This window comes from Porites lutea, chromosome 5 (genome assembly GCF_958299795.1).
Source record: "Porites lutea chromosome 5, jaPorLute2.1, whole genome shotgun sequence".
NCBI lineage: Eukaryota > Metazoa > Cnidaria > Anthozoa > Scleractinia > Poritidae > Porites > Porites lutea.
In genome coordinates, this window is record NC_133205.1 from 31,481,542 (window position 1) to 31,505,490 (window position 23,949).

The window sequence follows — 23,949 nt, forward strand, 5'->3', positions numbered from 1 at the left end:
AATCCATTTCAACATGATAACAACAAGATTATGACATGATAGTAACAAGAAAGTTGGTTACACTGTATCAGTTGATTATCAAGAAATAAAAGAAACAACCAATCAACACCTACAGATACAATATTTTAAAGCTGCTGAATCTCTTAGAGTGATTGATAGAACAGAACAAAAATTATTCAGAACACCATCATTATTATTGTTATTATTATTATTATCATCATCATTATTGTTTTGTTATGGTCTGCTGATTGGCTCACAAAATACCCGGAGCATATTGCTTATATTTTCCTGTAATCTGATCTGTCAACATTGTCTATGGTGCCCTGTTTGTAGTAGTCACACTGTAATAAAATGAAAAAAAAATCCACATATTTCTATTAAATATCTTAGAAATGGGTGAAGAGAAGTACATACCATATCCACCCTTTTCTAGCTTCTTTTTTTTGATCCATTCCATAAAACATTTCCTTAGGACAGCCACAGGTTTATTCTCTGCCATCGGCTCTTTGCTTAGTTTCCCAAGACATCCTGGATCGGAATGTGATCTGGGAATAACTGATTTTTCTTTTGGGCAAGTATCAACTGGAACTGAGCTTAACCGCAGTAAACCAGGCCTCTTCACAACAGGAGGAACTTAAATTAAAAGAAGTATATAACTGTAAGTTCATAAAAAAGAACAAACAACAAAAAAGCAGTCATGGTAACTAAAGGTGTAGGCCACATTGTGAGACAATACTACATGCAATCAACTCTCTCATAGCGACCACCAACAATAAGCGACCACTTTACAAATATCTATTTTGTTTCTCAGTCAAACACTGTTTCAAAAACTCTTTCAAAAGTGACCACTTTTCGACCAGAAATTTGACATGTTTTTTTGCTTTCTTGACTGTTAAGCTACCATCCAGCACAATCACATATGATTGTAAGAAAACCACTGCTTGAATATCATAAAAAGTTCAAATTTTAATAGTGCTAACTAAGGGTGCTGACAGATTACAGTAGTTGACAATTAACAAAAAATATGTCTGTAATACAATCTGTAGGTATAAAAAAGTAGCTAAAAGTGCATTGTTACATTCATGCAAAATGTGATGTGCAAAGTTTCATATCAGTTCCAAGTGTAATTCGATGTTAAACATTATTACCAGTTGTCTAGCTGTGTGCCTCATTTTAGCTTGTAAGGTAATAACCTTATTTAATCACAATAATCAGTTCAGTTTGAGCTTTTTTACTTGGTTTTCCTATAGATAAACACCTCCTGTAAGTGACCACTTTGTCGTGCACCAAGAGTGGTCACTTACGAGAGAGTGGGCTATACTAGCTTAGTGAGGTTTTCTGAAACTACACAATGTGTATAACAACTGACTCTACTACATGTACATGTATATGGGTGTGACAAGGCCATTTTTTAGCATGATCGATTTTTATCATAACAGATCAGCTTACACCAGTAAAGTCAGGTGTCAAAATTCAAAAATCATTCACCTTCCATTCAGACGCTATGAACTGAACTTCATACTAAAAATGTTGTGGGTAATTATTACCTGATTTCAAAGGCCCCATCCTATCTGTCGCCTCCTCTAAATGAATCTCACTGTCTCTCAAGGATGTTGACTCATTGTCACCTTCATCAAACACGTCATTGTTAAAATGGAATGTCACTTCCTTATTTGAGTGTACTGATTGACAGAAAAAACAGAAGAATCTCCTTAGGAGATTCTTGGCTTCTTGCCAACCATACATCTTCCAAATTGCAAGAATTGTGATAATTATTATAACAATAACAGCCAATAATGCGCCAACTACGATGGCTACAAGTTCAAAAATGTTAGTCTTTTCCTCATGATCTCTGTGGTTAATCAAGTCTTGCTTTTTAATGTGAATCACAGTAACTGTTGTTGGGTGTGGGCATCTGATGCTTGTTTGTCGACACTGGTGAGTAATTGGGAGCCCTACATTTTGACATTGCTTTTCACGCTGAAAAGTGTCTCCACAGCAATCACCACATGGCACACATGATGCAGTCAGTTCCTCCCAGTAGAAGCGTTTGTCGCATGTTTCTAAGCACTTTGTTGTATCTTCATCCTTTGAACACCATCCAGATGTTTGTTCATTCTCTGCACACTTCTGGCAGTTCTTACAAGGTGCATATCCATGTGAATCAGAATAGGTAAACCCCTCCACACAGTCAGTACACTGAATCTGTACACCAATGTTAATACTGGTTCCACAAAGTACATTCAGCCCCTGGCCAAATGGACATTCAGGGCATTTCCACATTATGGAATGTGTTTCATTGATAACTCGCTCAATCTCATAAGGCCTGGGTTTTTGTCGTTTACAGCATCCAAAAGTCAAGCCATACACTATGAAAAATACCTAACACAAAAAAGTTTCAAAGTGAAATTAATAGATCTAAAATTATAAAATTTATAATTTTTTAATGTTTTACTTTTATCATGAGCTCATGACAACGTTCTTTTCACCAGGGTTAGACTGTCAGCTGACTTACACCATGGAGTTACAAAAGTAACAACCCCCCGTTAAGTACAGATAAAATGTCATGGCCACTTATTAATAACGTTATAAGCAAAATTATCCTGAAAGTAACCCTCCTAACTATATATTGGCAGTGAAAATTCAAAGTCTTTGGCAAATACGTTTAAGCAGTGCCCTAATAACAACCATCCAAAGTCAGGGATTTCATTTAATGAACTTTCCCTTTTCAGCAAGAAATGAAAAGCTATAGCACAGGTCACCCAGGCTTTGTGATAGTACCACAGTACGGTTCCAGTAAAATTACAGTGTTTGTATGGGGTAAAAATACCATCCTAAAATTTCTTGGAAATACTAAATAAAGATCAATGAAACTTACTCTGCAGTAAGTTGTTGTTGTCCTTAATGCTCCAATGAAGTTTCGTGATAATTTGTTCAAATTCACTCTATATACAATAATAATATACAAGGTAGGAGACACGAGATGCCATCTTCGCCGCCATGCTCCCTTTCATCACAACTTTTTCCACAAAATTCGAACTCCAACAGAAAATAAACATGCCAGGATCGTAGAAATAGAATAGCAGCAGATATAGAAACCAATGAAGCTTTCCCACATAGAGAAACGAATCACATAGACTTTGACAAACTCGAAGGATATAATCCAAAAAGACCGAGAACATGCTTGCCAAAGTAGCCAGGCCAGATCAATGGGCAGCCAAGAAAATGAAGTCTGGGCACTGTACAAAAAAAATCCATCCCGAGAGTCCTGGGGTGACCTTTCTGGAGACCGATACATCATTCGCCCAAAGCCACCCTCCCCTGCTGGAAAAATACTTGATAGAAGGCAATTGTTCTTCCTAGCCAATCACAATTCGACAGAACAAACCCTGCACACGTGCCTAAATTTAAATGGCTAAGAAAAAAAAATCAGGATAGTCTGCCGAGTTACAAGGTGCCCCATTTCTTTTACTAAGGAATGCAAAAAACAGTAATGAAACTATGAAATAATAACGTGAAATTAACTTACAAGGTGGGCTAAAAACAAGGTTGAACAAAAGGCAGATTATGACTGAGATGGCGAAATGACTGAGATGGCGAAATGATTGTAAATAAATGGTGAAGGTTACAAAATAATGTCAAAAATTATACAGAAAATTCCAACAGAATATGTATTGCGATAACTGAGACGAATGTGAAAGGCATGTGCACAAGCAAACAAAAAACTAGCGCGATTAAAATATTTAGCGATTAATGCGGCCGTAACACGCCGACTTCTTGTCAATACAACCGGACGTTCTATCAGTTAAATATGAGAACCATCGCGACACCTCTCTTTGAATTTGGTCCTGTTGTACAAATGTCGCGGTAAGAGCCAAATTATATTCACTTATATCTCTTGCTTGTTTTAAGTTTTGTAAATCCTCTTTCGTTGTTATTTCCTTTGCACTTATAACCTTGCCCTATTGATGTTTGATAGACTTTCTGAGGACCAGCACCAGGTGCCGAATATAGTTCAAGAGGGACATAACGTCTTTATAACAGGTCAGGGTGGTATGGCTAGGAAGAACAATTGCCTTCTATCAAGTATTTTTCCAGCAGGGGAGGGTGGCTTTGGGCAAATGATGTATTGATCTCCAGAAAGGTCACCCCAGGACTCCCAGGATGGATTTTTTTTGTATAGTGCCTAGGCCTCATTTTCTTGGCTGCCCATTGATCTGGCCTGGCTACTTTGGCAAGCATGTTGTTGGTCTTTTTGGATTATATCCTTCGAGTTTGTCAAAGTCTATATGATTTGTTTCTCTATGTGGGAAAGCTTCATTGGTTTCTTTATCTGCGTCTATCCTATTTCTACGATCCTGGCATGTTTATTTTCCTTTGGAGTTTGAATTTCATGCAAAAAGTTGTGTCGAAAGGGAGCATGGAGGCAAAGATGGCATCTAGTGTCTCTTACCTTGTATGTTATTATTGTATATAGAGTGAATTGGAACAAATTATCATGAAACTTTGTTGAAGCATTAAGGACAACAACAACTAACTGCAGAGTTAAATTTCATTGGTCTTTATTTAGTATTTCCTAGAAATTTTAGGATGGTATTTTTAGCCCATACAAACACTGTAATTTTACTGGAAACGTACTGTGGTACTATCACAGAGCCTGGGTTACCTGTGGCTATAGGCGAATCTTTGTTTTCACTTTTCGCCTCATTAACATATGCTCATCACCATCTGATGATGCTAATAAAATAAAACCTCTGAATATTGAAAGGGCATAACAGTTTCAGTTATATCTGAAAATTTGAGCCCAATACACCAAATGGTTTCAAAGAAATTCTCTTCTAAAAACTCAAAATTTTACAGGGAATGTATGGCTCATTAACTTTTTTGCCACACAAATATTGCAGTTTTTGATGGCTGATATTTCCTTCAGTATTGCATGCAAGGAGCTTAAAATTGCACAAATTTCTCAACCTAATCAGCTCTTTCAATGTTTGGATTCAGTTCATATATACCGCCATGGCTTGTATGAGTTAAGGTGATTCCCTAGTTTTGCACTGCGCATCTCTTACTGCGCATAACAAGATGGCCGCCGTAAAAAAGAGCATGTGAAGTAATATTATTAAAATGAAGTTGACTGAAGAGAAACGCTATTGGAATTTTTGCTTGCTGTTGTTTCTTGCCGAGGTGAGACTCAATGTGTTGGGAATGTGCATAACGTAAGCAGTACGCGTGTTGCTGAGTTCGACCTCCTCTCGGAGAACCTCGATAGTGGATGTTTAACTTGTGCTTACTCAATTTAATTTTCATTTAAACACTTTCTTTATCACATTGTGTCCTAAATGTGATATCTCGATGTGAATTCTGAAAAAACGGATTTTTTAATACTTTCTTCCCCCTTTCACGTACATTCTATTTTGAAACTCGCCCCAGTCCTCTCTCAAAAATTGGAGAAAATGCGTTTGGTGCGCACTTTCTACAGCTCTACCGCAAAAACGAGTACGGTGACCCCCATTTTTTATTTCATGATTTTAATAAGGACAGTGCTTCCTTTCGATGAGAAAAAAATTGGCACAAATCTATGTTCAGTTTTTTGGCAATTTTACTAAATTGTACAGATTGAGCCATCACGGGTTGAAAAGCGCGCGTCCAATTTAATTCTACTTTGGAGCATAAAGTAAAAACAAGGGCATTAAAAGGCATTTTTCTGGTACGTAAGTGGATAAAAAATACATTAAAGACAAATTCCGTGTGATGCCACATGCATCATCGAAAAAAATCTCTCCTTTTTGTCTAGTTTTGGGCTGCCTGCGGTTTTTGTAAAAGGGTCCTAAATAGCCATATTTGTCAGCATTGTGACGTCAAAACGAGCACGGTGACCCCCACTTTTTATTACTTTTTTATCATCGTCTTGACTTGTTACATCAGTGCACCAAGTTTTAGCTACAATCTATGTTAGGTTCTTTTACTATGGAATCACCTTAAGTCGTATGCTAATTAGGAAAATGTAAACAATGACGTTAGCAAAAATTCGCCTACTGATCGGGAGATTCTATTTTTGACGTTAGTGGCCTGCTCTAAGCTAATCACATCTACCTCACCAGTAATGCCAAGAGGCCAACAACATATATATGGTAGATGACCTTAATATCAATCCTGTTTGGAAGGAGATTTCGAGGTAGCACTGAGACTAATATTGTTACCGAGGAATCAAGGAAATATCATCATCTGAATTTTCCTGCATCAGAGATATGAGTGCTATCAACGCGCCAAATATTCGATCACGTAATAAAGAAAACAAAAGGGATGATTACTAATCCAAAGCGTTTATAGAGACTTGTTAATGAGTTACATAAAATGCTCAACTAAGACACTTTTCGAACTACCGACGTCGAGATAAACAATCAAGGAAAAAGGTACACGAAAACCATTTCAGTCATGCACGTAAAGCTTTTACCGCCCCTACTGGATAAACTTCACCAGTTGAGACCTTGAACAAATCATCAATCAGAACTTTGAGGAACTTCAAACAAAGTTTGAGGTGCTAAATAGCTTACCAACTGCCGCAGGATACATCCCATTTTTAGAGATTGTATTGATCTTTTCGACAGTGTGAGCGGGTTACTCTTGTAGCCTGACGCGTCTTGGTCTAAGTATCTGAAAATATATTTGGACGAGTCTTTTGTGAGATTACTTGCTGGTGTCTTTTACTTCTAGTTAAAACAAAATATTGGTTCATTACAATGAGGGCTACTAGACCTTAATACTAGACCGCACTGACTTTAATTAAGCTTACTGGCATGATTCAAGCTAATATAGAAAAAAAACAAGACGCTGTGTGAGCGTATATTTGGGCGTGGTCGGACTAATGGTATGATACTTTGAACATGCCTTATTGCAGCTAAAGAACTGTCATCATATCTTACCAGAGAAGACAAATCCTTCACTCCACGTGTTTGCTGAACCACACAGCTTATACAGTATGTCCCAATCCACAACAAAAATAATGTCATTTCACGACAATGTTTGAAAATATGCACATCTTCAATGCAGACATGCTTGGAGCCAAATTGCAACATATGACATAAGTGGTTATGGCCCAGAGAGTAAGGTTTATCTCAGCTCCACTGATACTGACAGATGGGTTTTCACACCCATCACTTTGTACAGTGTATTCCGGTTACTAACAAGGGCAAATAAAGTTCCTTAAGTCCAGTATCCACAAGGATTAATAAGAGAGTAACACATTGCATTAACTGCTATAGGGTAGCACTGTTTACAGGAACATTGGTAACTATTAACATTTGATATACTACAATTTTCAACATTACTTGAGAAAAGATGAGGTTCAAAGGTGGCAATATGTACACCTTTAAGTTCATATATATCCTCATTCCTATGTAGAGTCTGAAAATATTGTACTAATTTATGCATGGATGGTATTTCCAACAATACACATGTTCCTTCACTATGACTGTTATGATACATATCTCTAGCATGAGAATCAAATACATTATATCCCCCAGCCTCAGTGCTGTAGATACTAACACCAATAATTGCCACCGTTAAAATGAATGAGTTGTAGTTCAAAGCCAAGAGTGTTTCAAATGCTGTAACCTGTGAGTGGCGTATACAGTAGTGATGGATGTCACAAGTATATCTGTCACTGCATGTTTTCAAGGTGGAAAAATTGCTCAAACACTGAAACCATTCCTGGCAATTCTGTTAACATTAACATAGATTGTCTTGCAAGCAGTGACAGACTAGAATATAATTGAATACCAACAATCATTTTTTGAGTCATATCAACTGAAGTAATCTTTGTTATCTTACTGTAAATTAAAGCGCACAGACTCATTGCGACACATCGTTGTCCACCATTTTCCCCAAATCCTGTAACATTTCCTTGACAGTATGGAGCATTAATTGTTTTGTAGCATCTACATAAACTGAAGGTCCTGGATTCTTCTCTATATCAGTACAAAGCTTAAATTGGCCAAAATTAACCCGGTGTTTCAAACTGTTTTAAGCACTATAAAATGGATAATTACTTGTACAGAGGGGCCAATTCTTACTTAGAAGCCTATTTGGATATCTCATTCCACCTAAATCGCCTGTGCTCTGATTCTTAGACGACAGATACACCTTCCCTCGTTTACGAACTAGTTTTGGAGTTGCCCCTTAAGTAAAAACCTCACACTGTTACAGTTTAACTTCTGTACCTGTTTAAGTGTAAACCTTTTCTATTTTTAACGTAACAATGAATTTCAGACGACAATGGTGTATTTTTCCGAATACTCTTCCATACAAAAAGTGTCACTTTCCGTGTTTTCTGTAACAAAGATTTTAATTTGCTCATCGGTAGTCTGCTAGGGGCATGACGGTAACCGGTCATTTCGTTCCATGGTCAGATCGTTGACATCGTTCCAAGTCAGATCGTTCCAATCAATAGTCAGATTGTTCCATAAAATAGTCAGTTCGTTCCACAAAAAAGATAGTTCGACGAAAAGTGAAGTAAATCTTTCTAAATTTGTTGAGTGAACGATCGATTCGATCCATCCATCGTTTGAAAGCAAACAAGAGACGATTTCAACCAGCCACGGGCTTTAACATTTAAACCGCTGCTTTGAGAATCGATAGTTTTGAAAGATATACCACCTTCAGAACGGCATAGCTTTTACTTGTTGTACAGTATTTCGAAGCGCTTGTAACCTAAATATTTCTTTACAGCGCCCGATTTATGCAAATTTTGAAAACAACGCGAGTTTCGAATTACAATCTCGATTTTATGGTAATTTGTCATGCTGAAAATATAATTGGACTAACCTGATTTAAACCAATGAAATTTTAAGTTCTGTTATAAATAAATTTCCCACGACGAGATCTCAATTCAGCTTCTTTTATTTCCTCCACAACACAATTTTCCTTCTGTACAACTAGCTCATTACCTTTTCTTGTCGTCACCTCGCTGCCATCAAAACACTCCACACAAAACTTGCTGATAATGCAAAATCTCGACGCACAGCATCGTACATGTACTGCGTCACAACATACACAATTAGATGAAAAAACGCAACACGCAATACAAAAAAAAGTTCATTAACCGTCACCCTGCTAAACAAAATTGAAATAATAAAAAGAATTGTTGCAGTTATCACCGTAGTTCCAAAAGAAGCCTCAGTCCCTTTTGGTTGCAATTGTTGACAATCGTCTCTTCCTTCATCGGAACATATTTTTATCACAGACAACTCGCTGTGTTCCGCAATGCAAAAATCAAAATCACTACTGTCACACTGATAACCAGCTACACAAATCTTGCGACTCTCAAACTTGTTCAACAATTCCTCTATTCAAACTCTTATCAATTTTACACGTACACTCCTGATATTCCAATTTGTTATTACGTCTATGGGGTCCATGAGTCTTTGATGTCATTGAATGTCTTGATAATTTGCTTTGTTTTTCTTTGAGTTCGCGGACCAGCCCATTCCGAAAACACTCAGGGTTATATTTTAGTGTGGGCCTACCGCGGACAGTGTGTGCATTTGTAAGTTTAACCCGGGATAACATGATTGAACAACATATTAACACGTGCCTCGAAACGCCGCGGCCAAATGTTATCCAAACTGCTTCTCACTGCTGCTTCGAAAAATTTCGGATCAAACGATATCCAAATCGTCCCTCATTGGATTATCCACTCGACCTAACAAAATCGACCAATCACAAAATAAAGAAAAGAAAATGGACATAAAATAAAGAAAACCGCAAATTCAGATGACCTCTTAGGAAACATGCAATTAAAACTGTCTTTCTATGATTGGTGCATTTTGATCCTCTCGTCAAAAAAATGTCAGACGCCAATCATCTTAGCGGACCTCTTAGGAAACGAAAGTTTTCTTCAACGGGTCCAAAAGGTCATTGTTTATGATTTTTGATTGGTGGATTTCGATCCGTTTTTTTAGTTTCTGTGTTTCAAGGTTCGTTGCTTGTGATCTTATTGTGACCAAAACCCGACGTTAATATTCCAAATATTTTTGATAGATTTCATCCCTGGACTTCAGACTTCCAAATTTCGATGAGGCAAAAATACTGAAGATTCAAATTAACTTTTGAGATCGTAAAAGTGCGATTAAGTGCCGTGTGCTAGCAGAGCTTTCTTTCCCACATGCCTCTTACCTTGTACAAGACGTTCGAATGGCAGACATTCGCCTCGCTTTGCTTGTTTACTTGCCTTGTTTACGTTAGCACGTATTGCGTGCCTATTGCACATTTGCGTCAAAACAAGCCGTTTCCATTACTCTATTTGGGCCACGCCCAAATAATTAGGACCATGTAAACGCACCTGATTTGAAGTTGACTACTTGCTGTAAATATGTTTTGCCCACTTACGAGATTTTAACCACAGAGACAGTGGGAAGTTTTCCTTTATCGCAGTAGAAGTTGCAAAACGCTACAACGAAAATCTCAGTTGTCAAAATGAGAGCAGTTCTCGATGATGGTGATCAGGGTGATGTTCTCACATCGGTAGCACTTGCCTGTCATTTCGACCTGTGTATATTTAGGTACGTCTCACGTTTCGTCACGTTTCGTAGCATGCTACGTCACACGAAACGTTAAATCCGCTTCGGGTGAAACGTCACGGATGATGTCACAAAGAAGCTTTGTGCTCAGATATGACATGTACAAGTCACAAGGCACAAGGCACAACAGGAAGTTGGCGACCCAACGCTACACTTTTTCGCTGTGGACTGCTTCCCAAAGAAATTCAACTGCATTCAAAGATACGTATCAATGAAGTGGAAGAGTAAGTTTTAGAGAAATTTAGAGTATTAACGTTTTCGGCAAACGGGGATTTGTAACACGTGACCAAGTTGCTTTAGTAGCTTCACGTTATTTTTGTCTATCACAATTGTTTTGGATTGTTTATAGCTGCACATTTTGTATTTTGAGAATTTCTCACCTTAATTCTGACGTGACTGTAAATCTCTGTACTGGTTTTCCCTTTCTTTTTCCGTTAATTAAAATGGCAAGATAAACACACACAGGCCCGTATTTTACGATGTAAAATGATACACCAAAATACCGCGGAACTAATCCCTCAGAATAGTCCCGAGCTCCAGCCTCCATGGGTGTTTGGTGGCAAACAGATTTACCACCTCATCCAAAACAATTTTAACTTGCATTAGTGCGAGGGACGACATCCTTTCCTGGCCCATGCATGTCCTGTTGAATGTATGTCGCCTCTTTAAAGAACTCGCACTTCTTTCACATTCACAGCTCGTTGCAGGGATTGTGGCGCATATCTTGAGGAGCGCATATGCACTTGGAAAGAGATCATCATCATCATTTAGATAAGCTCGGACATCTGTACGCTCATTGAAATGTTCCGAATGGTTCAGGCTACTAGAATGCAGCTGGTTTTATTTTCCCAGTGAATACACTACTGCTTTTTCCATTCTTTGATTTTGTTTAAATATCACTGTTAAGTTTGAAATTACTTCAGTTTAACCGACTGCACTCCTTTAATAACTTGGATATTGAGTATCAAAATGTGGACCTTTGGGGCCCGTGGGGGAAGGGGGGCGCGTACGCACCCCGTGATAATTTTATTACATCTGTGTCACAAAAATGATTGCATAAAAAATATGCATAATGACTCTATGTGACACCAAGAAAATAAAGTTGTTCATTAAAAAGACCTCCTTTACCTGTATAATACAGACAAACATTATGAACACCTTAAAGTAAAGTTACCAATTAGGTCCTGAAGTGACTCAGTTGCTTAAGAGACATACTCTTTAAATATACCATATAATTTATAAAAACACAAACTAGCTACTAACTCAGCAACAGCATAATTAACACAAATGTAGTAACTACACTGAGAAAGTTAACTGCATTGTTTTAAAGAATAGACTACACACTTTATAAATATTTTCCTTTTAAGTTATGTATTTTTTGTTTGCTTCAAAATGCAAAATACAAAAGAAGTGAACATTTAATTATTAAATAATTTTATGGTTATTACAAACATTAAATCTAGGGATCAATAATGTAGTAAAGATGATAAGATGTTTTGAAAACAGATATTTTTGAAAATCAACCCTAGGCATTAAGTATAGCTCCTTGTTTGATCATGATAGCATAACAAGTCTAAAACTATTACTGCAACTTAATTTCTAATGGGGGAACGGGAAAGTTGGTGGACCAGGAAAGGATTATACAAAATGATTTTCTTGATACATTTTACTTTAGGAGTTATCTACTGTGCTCATGTGCCTATCATCATTGGTGTTATCTTGCAATGCATCATGTTATTTTTTCAGTATATTTAACTAGACATGAAAAGGATACAGTCTTCGTTTTGTAGTTTACCCGGGTCAAACTACAAAATCAAGACCTCCGATAAAACACTTTGTTAGATGCTGAGAGACCTGAAAAGGATAGGGTCTTCATTTTGTAGTTTACCCCGGGTCCAACCACAAAATGACTACCTTCGCTCATAAGCGCCTTGTTAGATGCCGAGAGACATCGAAAGCCTGAACGTTCATATAAAAAGGCTGTTATAAAAAGATTTATATTAGTTACCCTGAGTGTGCCATGAGACTGTTTTCAAACAAAAGGAAATTTACCTGTGGGATGCCACAAAGTTGTTCTTTCTTTGTGGTAATCACAAACTGCAGTCTCTTAGGGCAAGGAATTATTAAATATATTAACTTTCAGATTAAAATTGCAGTTTGTGGAGTATGAAATCTAAGACTAATCACTGTGTCTAAAGTTTTAAACTTCAACTGACATAAAATTACCTCACTGCATTGTAGCTGTTTATTTACACTTCAGTAAGCCATCTCATAAGATTTAAGCCAATGGGGCTACTTAATTGTTTATACTTTCCCCCACTCATCGCTAATCCATTCATCAAGAATAGTCACAACATCATGCCTTTCCATTCCCTCCATAATGTTCTTAAACTTTCCAATGGAACTGTTCTTTTGAGAGTCAAACTTCTGCAACATGGAATGTGTTGGTTGTCCCCTCTGTCCTAGTACTGAAATCTCATCTTTACTGAGACCAATTCTCTCTCCAAATGTCCGGTAATCATCCCCCCATCGTCGCTCCACATCAAGTTTGTTACAAATTTTACAAAAAAATGGAAGAGTTGGGATAGTTTCCATTTTTCTGGTTAAGAGGTGTTTCTGAAATTCATGGAAGTTTGAGAACAATGCAGGCTGGTTACTGGAATGAGTGAGGTCATCTTGTGCAGGTGAATGGTCCTCAGTGACAACTGTAGATGAGCACAGTTTATTGCCTGACATGTAAAATACATGCAAATTTCTCATCAAGATCACAAATTTTAATGCAGGTTAAGCTAACTTTGAGATTAAGGGGAGGGGCACAGTAGGTGTGGGTTGGTCTAAAAATAAGAAGGATGGCTTCCTTCCCAAGCTTTGGCAAAAAGTCCCCCCTGTGCACTGTGGGTTTTTCTTGGTGTTGCAAAAACTGTGATAATGCACCCATCTGCAACATCCAGATTAACTGGCCATGATTGACAAAATTGTGCACTCAGCATATTGGTTTGAAAGATCTTCTCATCCTGCACAACTTACAGGGCAGAGTTGACCAGAAAAACTGATGCCACAAGCAGTACTTAAAGGATAGGAGTCAGCAGTCTTGTGCAACTCATACAGGTATGAATGTAGCAGTGCTTGTTTCAAAAACCATGATCTCTGATATTTTTTTTAAAACCATAAAACCCCTTGGATTTTCACTAAACATGCATTGAGTAAATTATTTTAACCCTAGGTATCACTTCCTTCTCTTTCTACGACACTGAAGCTTAATACCGATTGATCATGTTTTTTTTACTAAAATGGTTGTAGTTATGTAAAATATTTATTAATATGTACCCTCCACATCAAGATCTATACCAGCAGCATCAGGCAGTTCTGGATTAGCTGGCACCAGCCCTAATATAGTAAAAACAGCAGAATTTATGATTATTATATGGATCAAACAAATAAAAAATGTGCATTTTTTCAAAAATTCCAACCATAAGCAGTTGAAAAAAATATAATTATAAAAAGTTTTAAGCTGTAAAATTTAAGCTGTAGATACAAATTGCAGATACAAAACGAATGTCCAGGAGAAAAGAAAGGAAAATATATAATAGCAATATTCAGTAAACCAATATTATTAAAAAAAGAAATTTGAAATTAAAGTACATCTTGTTTTCATGATCTAGCAGAGAAATGTTTTAAACTTAAGATCTTTGGGAAAGATTCTACACATAGACTTAAGGTCGAGTGAAACCAGCATTTATGAGTGTCAAGTGTGAAAAATTCTCTTTCTGAAGAACTCAACATATTTTGAAATTATTTCTTGGTTTGATGGCCAACTTTGTACTTACTATATCCTTTCTTAGCACTTTTCTTTTCTCTCCAACTGGAGTGACATTTCTTTGGGCTGCTTTGACCAGTTTGTCTCAGTGTTTCTTTATTTGCATAATCTTTGATGCAACCTGGATGAGACTTTGACCTGAAAAATGCAGTTTTGGCCTTTGGTGGGTCTCTGGATTCCAGGGGAACAGATAGTTCCCTAAAATAACCTGGCTTTCTTGCATCGGGCACACCTGATGATTATGCATTATAACACTGGATTATTGTAACAGTTGCAGTATTTTTGGAATCCTTAAAATGAAGTTAAATAATATGGTCTGCACACCACAGCACTTTTTGCAGCTACAATTAACATTTAAATGCACATAATCAAAGACAAGAGAACATACAATGTATGCAGAATACAATGGGGCCCAGTTGTTCGAAGGCCGATTACTGCTCATCCTCGGAGACCCAGGGGCAGATAGTGGGGGTGAGGGAAAGTCTAAACGGGCGGAAAAATAAGGCACGAAGTAAGTAAAGAATGGCCAGAAGAGCCCCTGGGGACAATGTCTTACCAGACCAGTTCCAAACGGTTGCCGCCGTTTTGGCTTTTGATTGGTGCCAGAAAAACACAAAGTTTTCTGGCACCAATCAGAAGCCAGAACGGCAATTCATGGATCAAATCAGGGCTATATAGGAGATAACAAAGAAAATTGAGAATCAACCAACATTAAAAAATTTTAACCTGAACTGGTGAACATTAACAGTCCTCTCATTAAGCACTACACAACCCGGGGGGGGGGGGGGGGGGGGACTCCGCATATGAAAGGGGTGGGGATGCTCATCGTCTCGCTTAGGGGTGTTAATTTCGGATTTTGGTCTCACTTAGGGTGTTCTGGGCAAAACGCCATCATATTTAGCCCTGAAGGTCTCGTTTAGGGTTGCATGCAAAAAAGTATAAAAATATATATTATTTTGATATGTATATTTTTAATTCGTTTTATTTACTCCATTCATGCAATCCAAATTTTCTATAACATCAATACTTAAAGCAGACATCTTTGTCCATTGTTTTCATTTGTCTGTGTTCTAACATGTTCTCTTTTAGGGGTCAAAAAAACCTTCAGCCACGCCCAGATCAGTCTCCTTTAGGGGTTTAATTCAAAATTTCCGATGAGCATTCCCACCCCTTTCATATGCAGAGTCCCCTACCCCCTCCCCCAGGACTACACACACCAAGATGATCATATATAACACTTACTTATGAAATTTTTTCATAACTCTCTCTTCACAGAGGCATATATTAGATATTAAATTGTACAGAACCACACATTCTTTATAGGCCTACATGTAAAACAGGTCTAAAAATATCTTGCTTGCTTAAGATTTTGCACACATGAGTTTGAAACTAACCTGATGACAAAAGTCCTTTCTTTATAACCTCTCCTACATCACTTCCACTTCCATTTACTGGTAAGAAAGGGCCTGATTCTAAGTCAGCATTGTTATCCTCTGGGTTGGTTAAGAAATACATAGTGTATGCTTTTCCTTGACTGAAGCAGCAGCATCTTTTAAGAATAGCTTTGACATGCCGCCATTTTTGCCAAAGCACAAATCCAAGAACAATCAAAACCACTAAAACACAGCCAACTATGATACCAGTAATACTGGAAGAAGAAAGACCATTTTGTTCATCATTATGGACCACTTCAGGAGTTTTGATGCTGACCATAGGATGCTGACATTTGACATGGGTTTGTCGACACTGATGTGACACTGGCAGACCAGAATCCTCACACTGCTTCTCATGATGTGTGGATGGTTGTTCACAACAGTCACTGCATGGATCACATGAGTCAGTTACATTATTCCAATAAAAACCCTTATTGCATATTTTCAAACACCTTGTAGTATCTTCTGTGGTGGTGCAATGTCCTGATGACTTTTCATGTGGACTGCATTTTCTACAGCTTTTACACTGAGAGTAGTCAATTGTATCAGAGAAATTCACCCCTTTCACACAGTAAACACACTCAATTGATTCACTGAAGGGAATACTAACACCACAGGGAAAACTCAATCCACTTCCTGGATGACACTCTGAACCAGAGCAATACCAGATCACAGAATAAGTCTCATTAATCACCCTTTCAATTTCATCATGCCTTGGCGTTTTTCGCTTGCAGCTAACAATGTTAGACCCGTAAACTAGGATGACCTGAGAAAGGAAAAAAAAGAAAAGAAAAAAAAGTTAACAGTTGCGCAGTATAAGTTTAATTAAGAGAGAAATGTCATGCAGATTAACCATAAACATGTCCTTGACAAATATTTTGGTATTAAAGCAATCAGAAAAGCAAACTGGAACACAATGTAAACTACATACTGGGTCTACATGTATTATTGTGCAAGCCAGGCTATTTATTTATTTGATTAGATTTAGGAATTTATTGAATTAATTAATTTATTAAAACTGACAGCTCATGGCAACTTTGGTTTCTCCCTATGGAAACATTTTAAATTCACCTGTAAAGCAGTTGAGGTGTCGGGTTTGGCAACAGTTGTGGGAGTTGACTACTTTGTGCCCTTACACCCCCCTAAAGACAAAATTGCCAAAATACTCAATTTTTTTTTCAGCATTTCCCTCAACACTACTGTGGAAAGGGGGTCCCACCCTACATAAAATGAAGGGGCTGCTCTTTGCACCTTTTTCTGGTTTCTGGCTTGGTACTGCAGAGGTTGCTAAAATCTCAAATACCGTAAAAACCTGCATATAAGTACCTAAAATTTAAGAACCTGCTAGGCTAAAATTTTCATTTTAAACCCCCTTTTCATAAGAACCTATTTAGCCTAAACTTTTCAATAAGTTCTTATTCTACAAAAATTAAGGCAGAGAAGAAAATACAACTGGAAAAAAATTAAGTCTATAGGTTTCAGTTAGTAAGATTCAAAATGTAACTACAGGTAGCCCAAGCTTGAAATACATGAGCATCGACATTGTTGCATAACCTACAAAAATGAAAAAATTTCAGTGGAAAAGAGCTTACCTTACATAAAATGTGTTACATCTCTCCTGTGTGGTCCATGGGCTGATTTTGTGGGTTGTACTGTAAACGGTTTTCTCTTTCTATGTAAGGTTTACCAAGGTTGGGGACTCCAGTGAAGCGGACCGACGGATCCACCGAAGGAAAACGGCCATAAATTGCTCCATCGTCTCCAATCACCTCCGAATTCCGCTAGGTAACACATGATAGTTCTGCTTACCATTCGTGATCTTTCTTCAAGACGCATTTGCACTAAGAGCAAATCAAAGGTCACCAATCTCTGCAAACCTTCCCGTCTGAAGCCATGGACAGAACCTTGGTTTGAACTCCGTGTTACCGTTGAAAGATGGCGACCCAACTTGAGACTCAAATTACTCACACTCGGGGTGGGAGACAGTCCCTAGCTTGCTCTCGTTGACATCAATACCCTTGAGAAAGAAAACAACAGGAGCAAGAGACTGTATCCCACCCCAAGTGTGAGTAATTTGAGTCTCAAGCCAGGTCGCTATCTTTCAACAGTAATTCAGAGTTCAGTCCAAGGTTCTGTTGAGGTTGCTGATTCACAATCGGTGCAAATGTGTCTTGAAGAAAGATCACGAATAGAAAGCAGAGCTATTGTGTGTTACCTAGGCGGAATTTGGAGGCGATTAGAGCCGTTAATGTAATGAATTTACAGCAGTTTTCCTTTGGTGGATCCTTCAGGCCACTTCGCTGGAGTCCCTTGGTAAACCTTAAATATAGAGAGAAAACAGTTTACATAAAAACCCACAAAATGGCCAGAAATCAGCCCATGGACTACACAGGAGAGACGTAACACACATTTTAAGTATGGTAAGCTGTTTTTTGTTGAAATCGTTTCATTTTCGTATTGGGGTAACAAATTTGTGCTGAGTGAATGTCCCTTTGGAAACCCAATCTGCTGAGGTATTAGTCCCTAAACAGACATAAATAATGCTGCAGCTTTTTGTCTTGGAAAGGTTCATGGAACCTAAAAGTTAGTTAACAAATGTGGAAAAAACAGACTCCACACTCAATGTTTGGTATGAATGAGCCTGTAGTTAATAAAGTGCTTTAAACAGCAGTTTATGGGTCATTCCACAGTAATTTGGACAGAAAATATCAAAAATCAAAATTGTTTGTTTCACTCAATTTCTTGACAAATTGAAAATATACTAGTTATAGTATGTGAAAATGGTAAACTTTGTTTGTTGTCAGTTGTCGTGTATGCATAAATTATCATCAATTACCATATACAGTGAAAATAGCTGTTGCGGAGGGGAAAGTTAAATGTGTTGCTGATAACAAATTATTAACAAAAATTTTGCTGAGCTGGTATGGGACAAAAACTACTTAATGCAAAGTTACTTTAGTATTGACCAACATTGATATTTTCACCATAATGACAGCAGCAGACAATGTCATGGATGCTGTTTTCCCCTCCGCAACATTTTGAGGCCTGATAGTTTTATTTTCAGGCTAACAAATAATTAATTCAACTTTCTGTTTTCATATCTTCTAATTTTTGACCAAGGCTTAATTTTATTATGTTCTAATGGATTTCACGTTTTTAGCTGAATTTGATAAAGAATGATTAGTTTCTGTTGCGGAGGGGAAATTTTGTTGCGGAGGGGAATTCTGTTGTGAGTTTGTACTCAAACAATGCATTGTGGGATAGCTAAAACCATGTGTTCAAATTCAATATGGCTTTCTTGCTGAGTTGAGAAGTATTGAATTTTAAAAAATGCCTTCTAACACTGAAAGAAGTAGAAAGTTCAGAAAGAAAGTGAGAAGTGACCCTATTAAAAATAAAAGCAATTTTACTGTCACGCCAGTAAAATGTAGTTAATGGAACGTGACGCTAGTTATCAGTAACCCATTCATGGCGGTTCTTTTTCAACAAAGCAATTGTGTAGTCAGGTTGTCAAGGTCAGCGAGCTCTAAGATGCATTGTATTCTAGCATAGAACTTTACGGCCTTGTTGTCTTAAGCAGGCTAGTACGAGCCACAGCATTGGCCAATATTTTCAAAGCACTATATTCATGGCTAAGAGTTTGCACATGCAACGCTGAGCTGTCTTGTAGTACAGCCTTTTCTACTGGCGATGCCAGCAGACATGCGTCTAGCTAGAAAAGCGTAGAACAACTGTTCAGGGGGTTCCAGTGCTCAGCAAGGTTTAAGCGCTCAGTATACTATTCTTGTAAAAATTTTCCCTCCCTAGCTCCCTCCCTTTGGAGACGAGGTTTGGGCTTTGTTTTGTGCTATGCCATCAAATAAACTAGGGACACTCCTCGCAGTGCGGTTAAGTCTGTGCAGGGACTTCCCCCAAGCTTGTTGGCTGCATTGCCGTTTAATATCGCCTGCAAACTGATACTCTTGTCTGATCCAGCACGTACTGTATTGCATTCAGCTCGTAGTGCTGGGGAGATAAGTGAGGTTCTTTTAAATTTGCTCACGCCATCGCCGGAAGTCGCACACGCTAACCTAGCGCACGGCAGTGCTCCCCCATTATCGCCAACTTGTCATTATTTGTTTTATAATTAAGTCACTTCGCGTTAGACATGCATCATAAAGGAGCAGAGACATTAATAAATATAAAGCCAATGTAAAGTTGTTGAAGTTCATATATTAAAATATGGTCGTTATAATTAGGTTTTCGTGGCTTGTTTTATGAATACTGAAATGTGGACACATTTTCCCCTCCGCAACTTCCCCTCCGCAACAGTGGATGGTGGTCTTGGATCCTGCCTCACTGAAAAAGAGCTGTACATTTAAGTTTCCTTTTATGATTCTTGTAATTAACATAAGTTGATAAAATGGAAAAAACCAGTGAGCTTAGGATACCATTCCAGAATTCATAGAAAATTAAGAATGAAATAAAAAAACTTTGAACACGGTATTTTCTGTTCCCCTCCGCAACAGCCCTCTTTTGATGGTCTGCGAGCTAGATAATGCATTTAAGAGAAAAGCATGAGACTAGAAATGATAGGTCCCTAAAAGACATAAAAACTCCCTAAATATCCAGAAGTAAATGAAAAAAACTTATTACACTACAACATGATTAGTGTCTCTGAATTTCCCTTCCGCAACAGACGGAATACTGTGGAATGACCCTTATGTAGGTAAGCCTAGTCCTTGATGCACTGCAGTGAGATGTGCTCCGTATTACTGCCATGTTTTTTCTCTGCCTGCTAAAGCCTGTTGATTTTTTATGTAGTTGTAAAATACGAAATATTAAGCCTCCTCTACTATACTAATCAATTTGGAAATTATCCATGAAGACAGATGAAGCTACAGCAGATTAGAGGAACAAGAATTAGAAAGCTAAAAAAAGTTGTGAAGGACTTCACAATAATGAGCACAAGAAAGAACAGGGTGCATGAGGGAGTCTCCATCACACACACCATTCTTTTTGCATATTACCTACTTCCAAGCAAGGACTTCAAATTGCAGCCACAATTATTGTGGCTGCAATTTGTTGCAGAAGAAAACACAATGTTTTACAGTTATCGCAGACGGTTCTCCAAAGATAAATCCACATTTGTAAGGGATTTTTGATGGGATAAAAAAAAACATGAAACTATTGAGGTGTGAAAAACTAATAAGCTTAATGCTGTTAATAACTTGAGCTGCCTAGTGTTTTACTATCTTGGATTGAACTGGGCTTAGAGGTCGATTTGGACAACCAAAATATTCCATTGGCAACCAAACCAAGTCTCGTGGTTGCCCCAGGGGCAACTGGACGTAAAAGTAAATTTCGAACTCTGTTTTCTTGTGTATAATAGACCCCTTTATGGTTGTGAGGGCATGCTGGGTAATCAGGACAAGATGGTGAGGAATTCAAAAGTTTGTATGAAAATTCTTCCTAGTTGACTAATGAACTTAAAGAAACTATACACTACACATGGTTTGCACAGCAGTCCTTTGTCACTTTTTAGAAATTTGACGTCTTCCATACATTTTCTGTAATTTTTGTGTTGTCAGATTACAGAAAATGTATGGAAGAACTAAGGTTTTCTAAAAAGCAACAACGGACTGCTATGCACTCCAGATTTAGTCAGGGGCACCCAATGACTGTTTTCTGTGAAAAATCTGTTTCATGGGCAGAAATCAGAGACAGTCAGCGGTCAATTTGCGGGCTCATGCCTGTTTTCGAGTTCTTGCCCCTGTTTAGTGTGTAGTTTTTTAAGCTCATTAGTTGAATTTTTTTCAAAGGAAAGTGACAAATATATTTAATTAGCAAGAATTAAATGACTTTGTATTCTCATACAAACTTTTCATTTTTTCACCATCTTGTCTTGATTACCCAGCATGCTCTTACAACCGTAAAGGGGTGAAAATTAATTGAATAGCTAATTAACTCGCAGCAGCTAATACTTTACCAGTGTTTTATGAGCTTCAAGAGAGTTGTGCATTTACGCATCAAACACTCTTTAAAATTGTTTTAATAATCATTCGCTGTCTTTATGTGGCATGTTAAGCGGGTGAATTAGATTGCATGGGGAAATGAGAGCGAAGTGGGGGAAAAACGCGGTGAAAACGATCTGTTTTCCCGCGAAGACGAACTTGCGCGCCACCGAGCACGTCGCACCGACACTTCGATAGTCAAACTGTACTTAATTTAATAATTTCTGGAAAACGATCGATTTTTTACGCCTTGCTTTCATGAGCATCCCGGTAATTGCGCTTTATTTCATTATTCTAGAACAATCGGATGTAAAAACTTCTGCACGTCAACGTTCACATTCTACGCCATTTTAAGTTCCTGCTAGATGTTGTTTCAAAAATATACGAGCAAGCATTTTCTGAGAGGAAAAAAAGGACAGGGTAGCACTGATATTTTGCACAACGCCATTATTAATTATAGTCATACTAAGTATTAAAAGGTTACCACGCCACCGACAATATTGTATCGTATGTGTTAACACGCACGGAGAATTGAACAATTTGTTGAGGAGTAATTTAGATATTAAGCTTATAACCTTGAAATGGATTCCGCTCACGATAAACCGCGGTGATAAGCACCCGATATAATATGCGTTAACTATATCTTATTGTTTTTCTTCCTCCCTTTACCACACAAATAACGGTAAAACGTTCTGACAAACAAGTTAACTTTTAAGTTCAGTTAAGCTTACACAAGATTACCAAAAAGATGTATGATGTCTTCATAATGCTCATGGTGCAGAACTCGTCGTCGGAATTGAATCTTGGTGGAGCGACGTCAAATCAAGAGCAGTTTAAAAAATCTATAAAAATTATTTTCAAAACAGTCAGTTGGTAAGCTTAACATAATATATATAAAAAAATATGGATATCGCTTCAGCAGACTGAAGAGAAGTCGTTAGTTTTAAAAGGCATGATAGTTATGAGATTTAAATTCGAAATAAGAAAGGACCCAGAATGGACAAGAAAGAATTGTGGCGACCCAAAGAAGAATATTTCTTAAACCTCAATATTCACACAAGCATATTCAACACTCACCCACAAGATTTCTACAACTGCAGAATTCCACCATCCAAATGTTTCAAACCTGAACGCAGCGCTCGAAACGCCGCATCGAAAGGTTCACAAGTTTTTATTTGTGTACAGGGTTCACAATTTTCACGTGACAATTTTTAACCAATCATTATGAACAATCCTTTACGGGGAATCCCCAGCGCGGCTTCTTGCGTCAACAGCAAAGCACAGAAAATATGGTAATAGAGTGATTTTACTTGACCCATGAACTAAATAATTTAAAATTCATACTTGGCTACGAGGCATAGGGGAATAAGACAAAAGAAATGAATTGTTGGCTAGGGCCTTCAGCGTACGGGGAGGGGGGCTGCCCCCCCCCCGTCGGAAAAAAAAATAGTATTATTCGGGCAATCGGGCAAAGACACAGTAAAAAATATTTATTATTTAATATCTTGATTTATTTGTTTTCATCCCGCATCACCTAAGATCCACAATATTAACATTGATGGAAAGTATGCAAACAAGACAATGCAGAATGACATGCAAAGGATTATTGACATATTTGGGTGTCGAAGTAATCGTTCTTCATACTTATTTTAGAGCTCAAATAAATACGTTTTATCTCTCACTTCATGGTTTTGTATTTTAGGAATGCCCATCTCGATTTACCGAAAATATTTGCACTATTTTGAACGCCCGTGCTCTCACGGAATGGCGAAGAAAACTTGACGTCACGAAAGAATCATCTTGTGCATCTGTGACCAACAAGTTTCATTCGGGCAAATTATGTTCAGCGCCCCCAACAAAATTTTTCCCGTACGCCGATGACTAGAGCCTCAAGATGATTTCTTTTGTTTTTGGGTGACGTTACCAGACGATTCGCAACGGCGATGCAATGTTGGAAAAATGTTGTAACCACCCGAAACAACGCTGTGTTGCGCTTGAAATCGTTGTTGCGAATCTTCTCGTGTAACATCACCTTTATTCCTCCGAGCTGTATTAGTAAACAGCAAGTGGTAACGTTGCGAGTATGCGCGAGCCGCTGGACGGAAGTTTGTGGTGGTATTGGATCGCAG

At 37.8% G+C, this 23,949-nt stretch overlaps 2 protein-coding genes across 5 annotated transcripts in view; both read right to left on the reverse strand.

Moving 5' to 3' along the window:
* The window catches only part of LOC140938857 (uncharacterized), a 12,831-nt gene extending 2,334 nt beyond the window's left edge, over nt 1-10,497 (reverse strand). The window contains exons 1-4 of one of the 3 annotated variants that reach the window (XM_073388378.1): nt 10,340-10,497; nt 6,555-6,654; nt 1,548-2,382; nt 415-633 (exon numbers count right to left, since the gene is read on the reverse strand). In XM_073388378.1, coding sequence (XP_073244479.1) covers nt 415-633; nt 1,548-2,382; nt 6,555-6,578 — 1,078 coding nt within the window. In that variant the 5' untranslated portion in view covers nt 6,579-6,654; nt 10,340-10,497. Of the gene's footprint in view, nt 1-414; nt 634-1,547; nt 2,383-6,554; nt 6,711-10,339 lie in introns of all 3 variants that reach the window. The other 2 variants (XM_073388379.1, XM_073388380.1) reach the window with 2 other exon arrangements.
* A 1,130-nt stretch (nt 10,498-11,627) lies between these two features.
* The window catches only part of LOC140938858 (uncharacterized), a 142,444-nt gene continuing 130,122 nt past the window's right edge, over nt 11,628-23,949 (reverse strand). Inside the window, exons 2-6 of one of the 2 annotated variants that reach the window (XM_073388382.1) lie at nt 22,562-22,592; nt 15,789-16,593; nt 14,405-14,626; nt 13,905-13,964; nt 11,628-13,306 (exon numbers count right to left, since the gene is read on the reverse strand). In XM_073388382.1, the coding sequence (XP_073244483.1) occupies nt 12,882-13,306; nt 13,905-13,964; nt 14,405-14,626; nt 15,789-16,593; nt 22,562-22,592 (1,543 nt within the window). In that variant the 3' untranslated portion in view covers nt 11,628-12,881. Of the gene's footprint in view, nt 13,307-13,904; nt 13,965-14,404; nt 14,627-15,788; nt 16,594-22,561; nt 22,669-23,949 lie in introns of those variants that run through there. The other variant, XM_073388381.1, reaches the window with a different exon arrangement.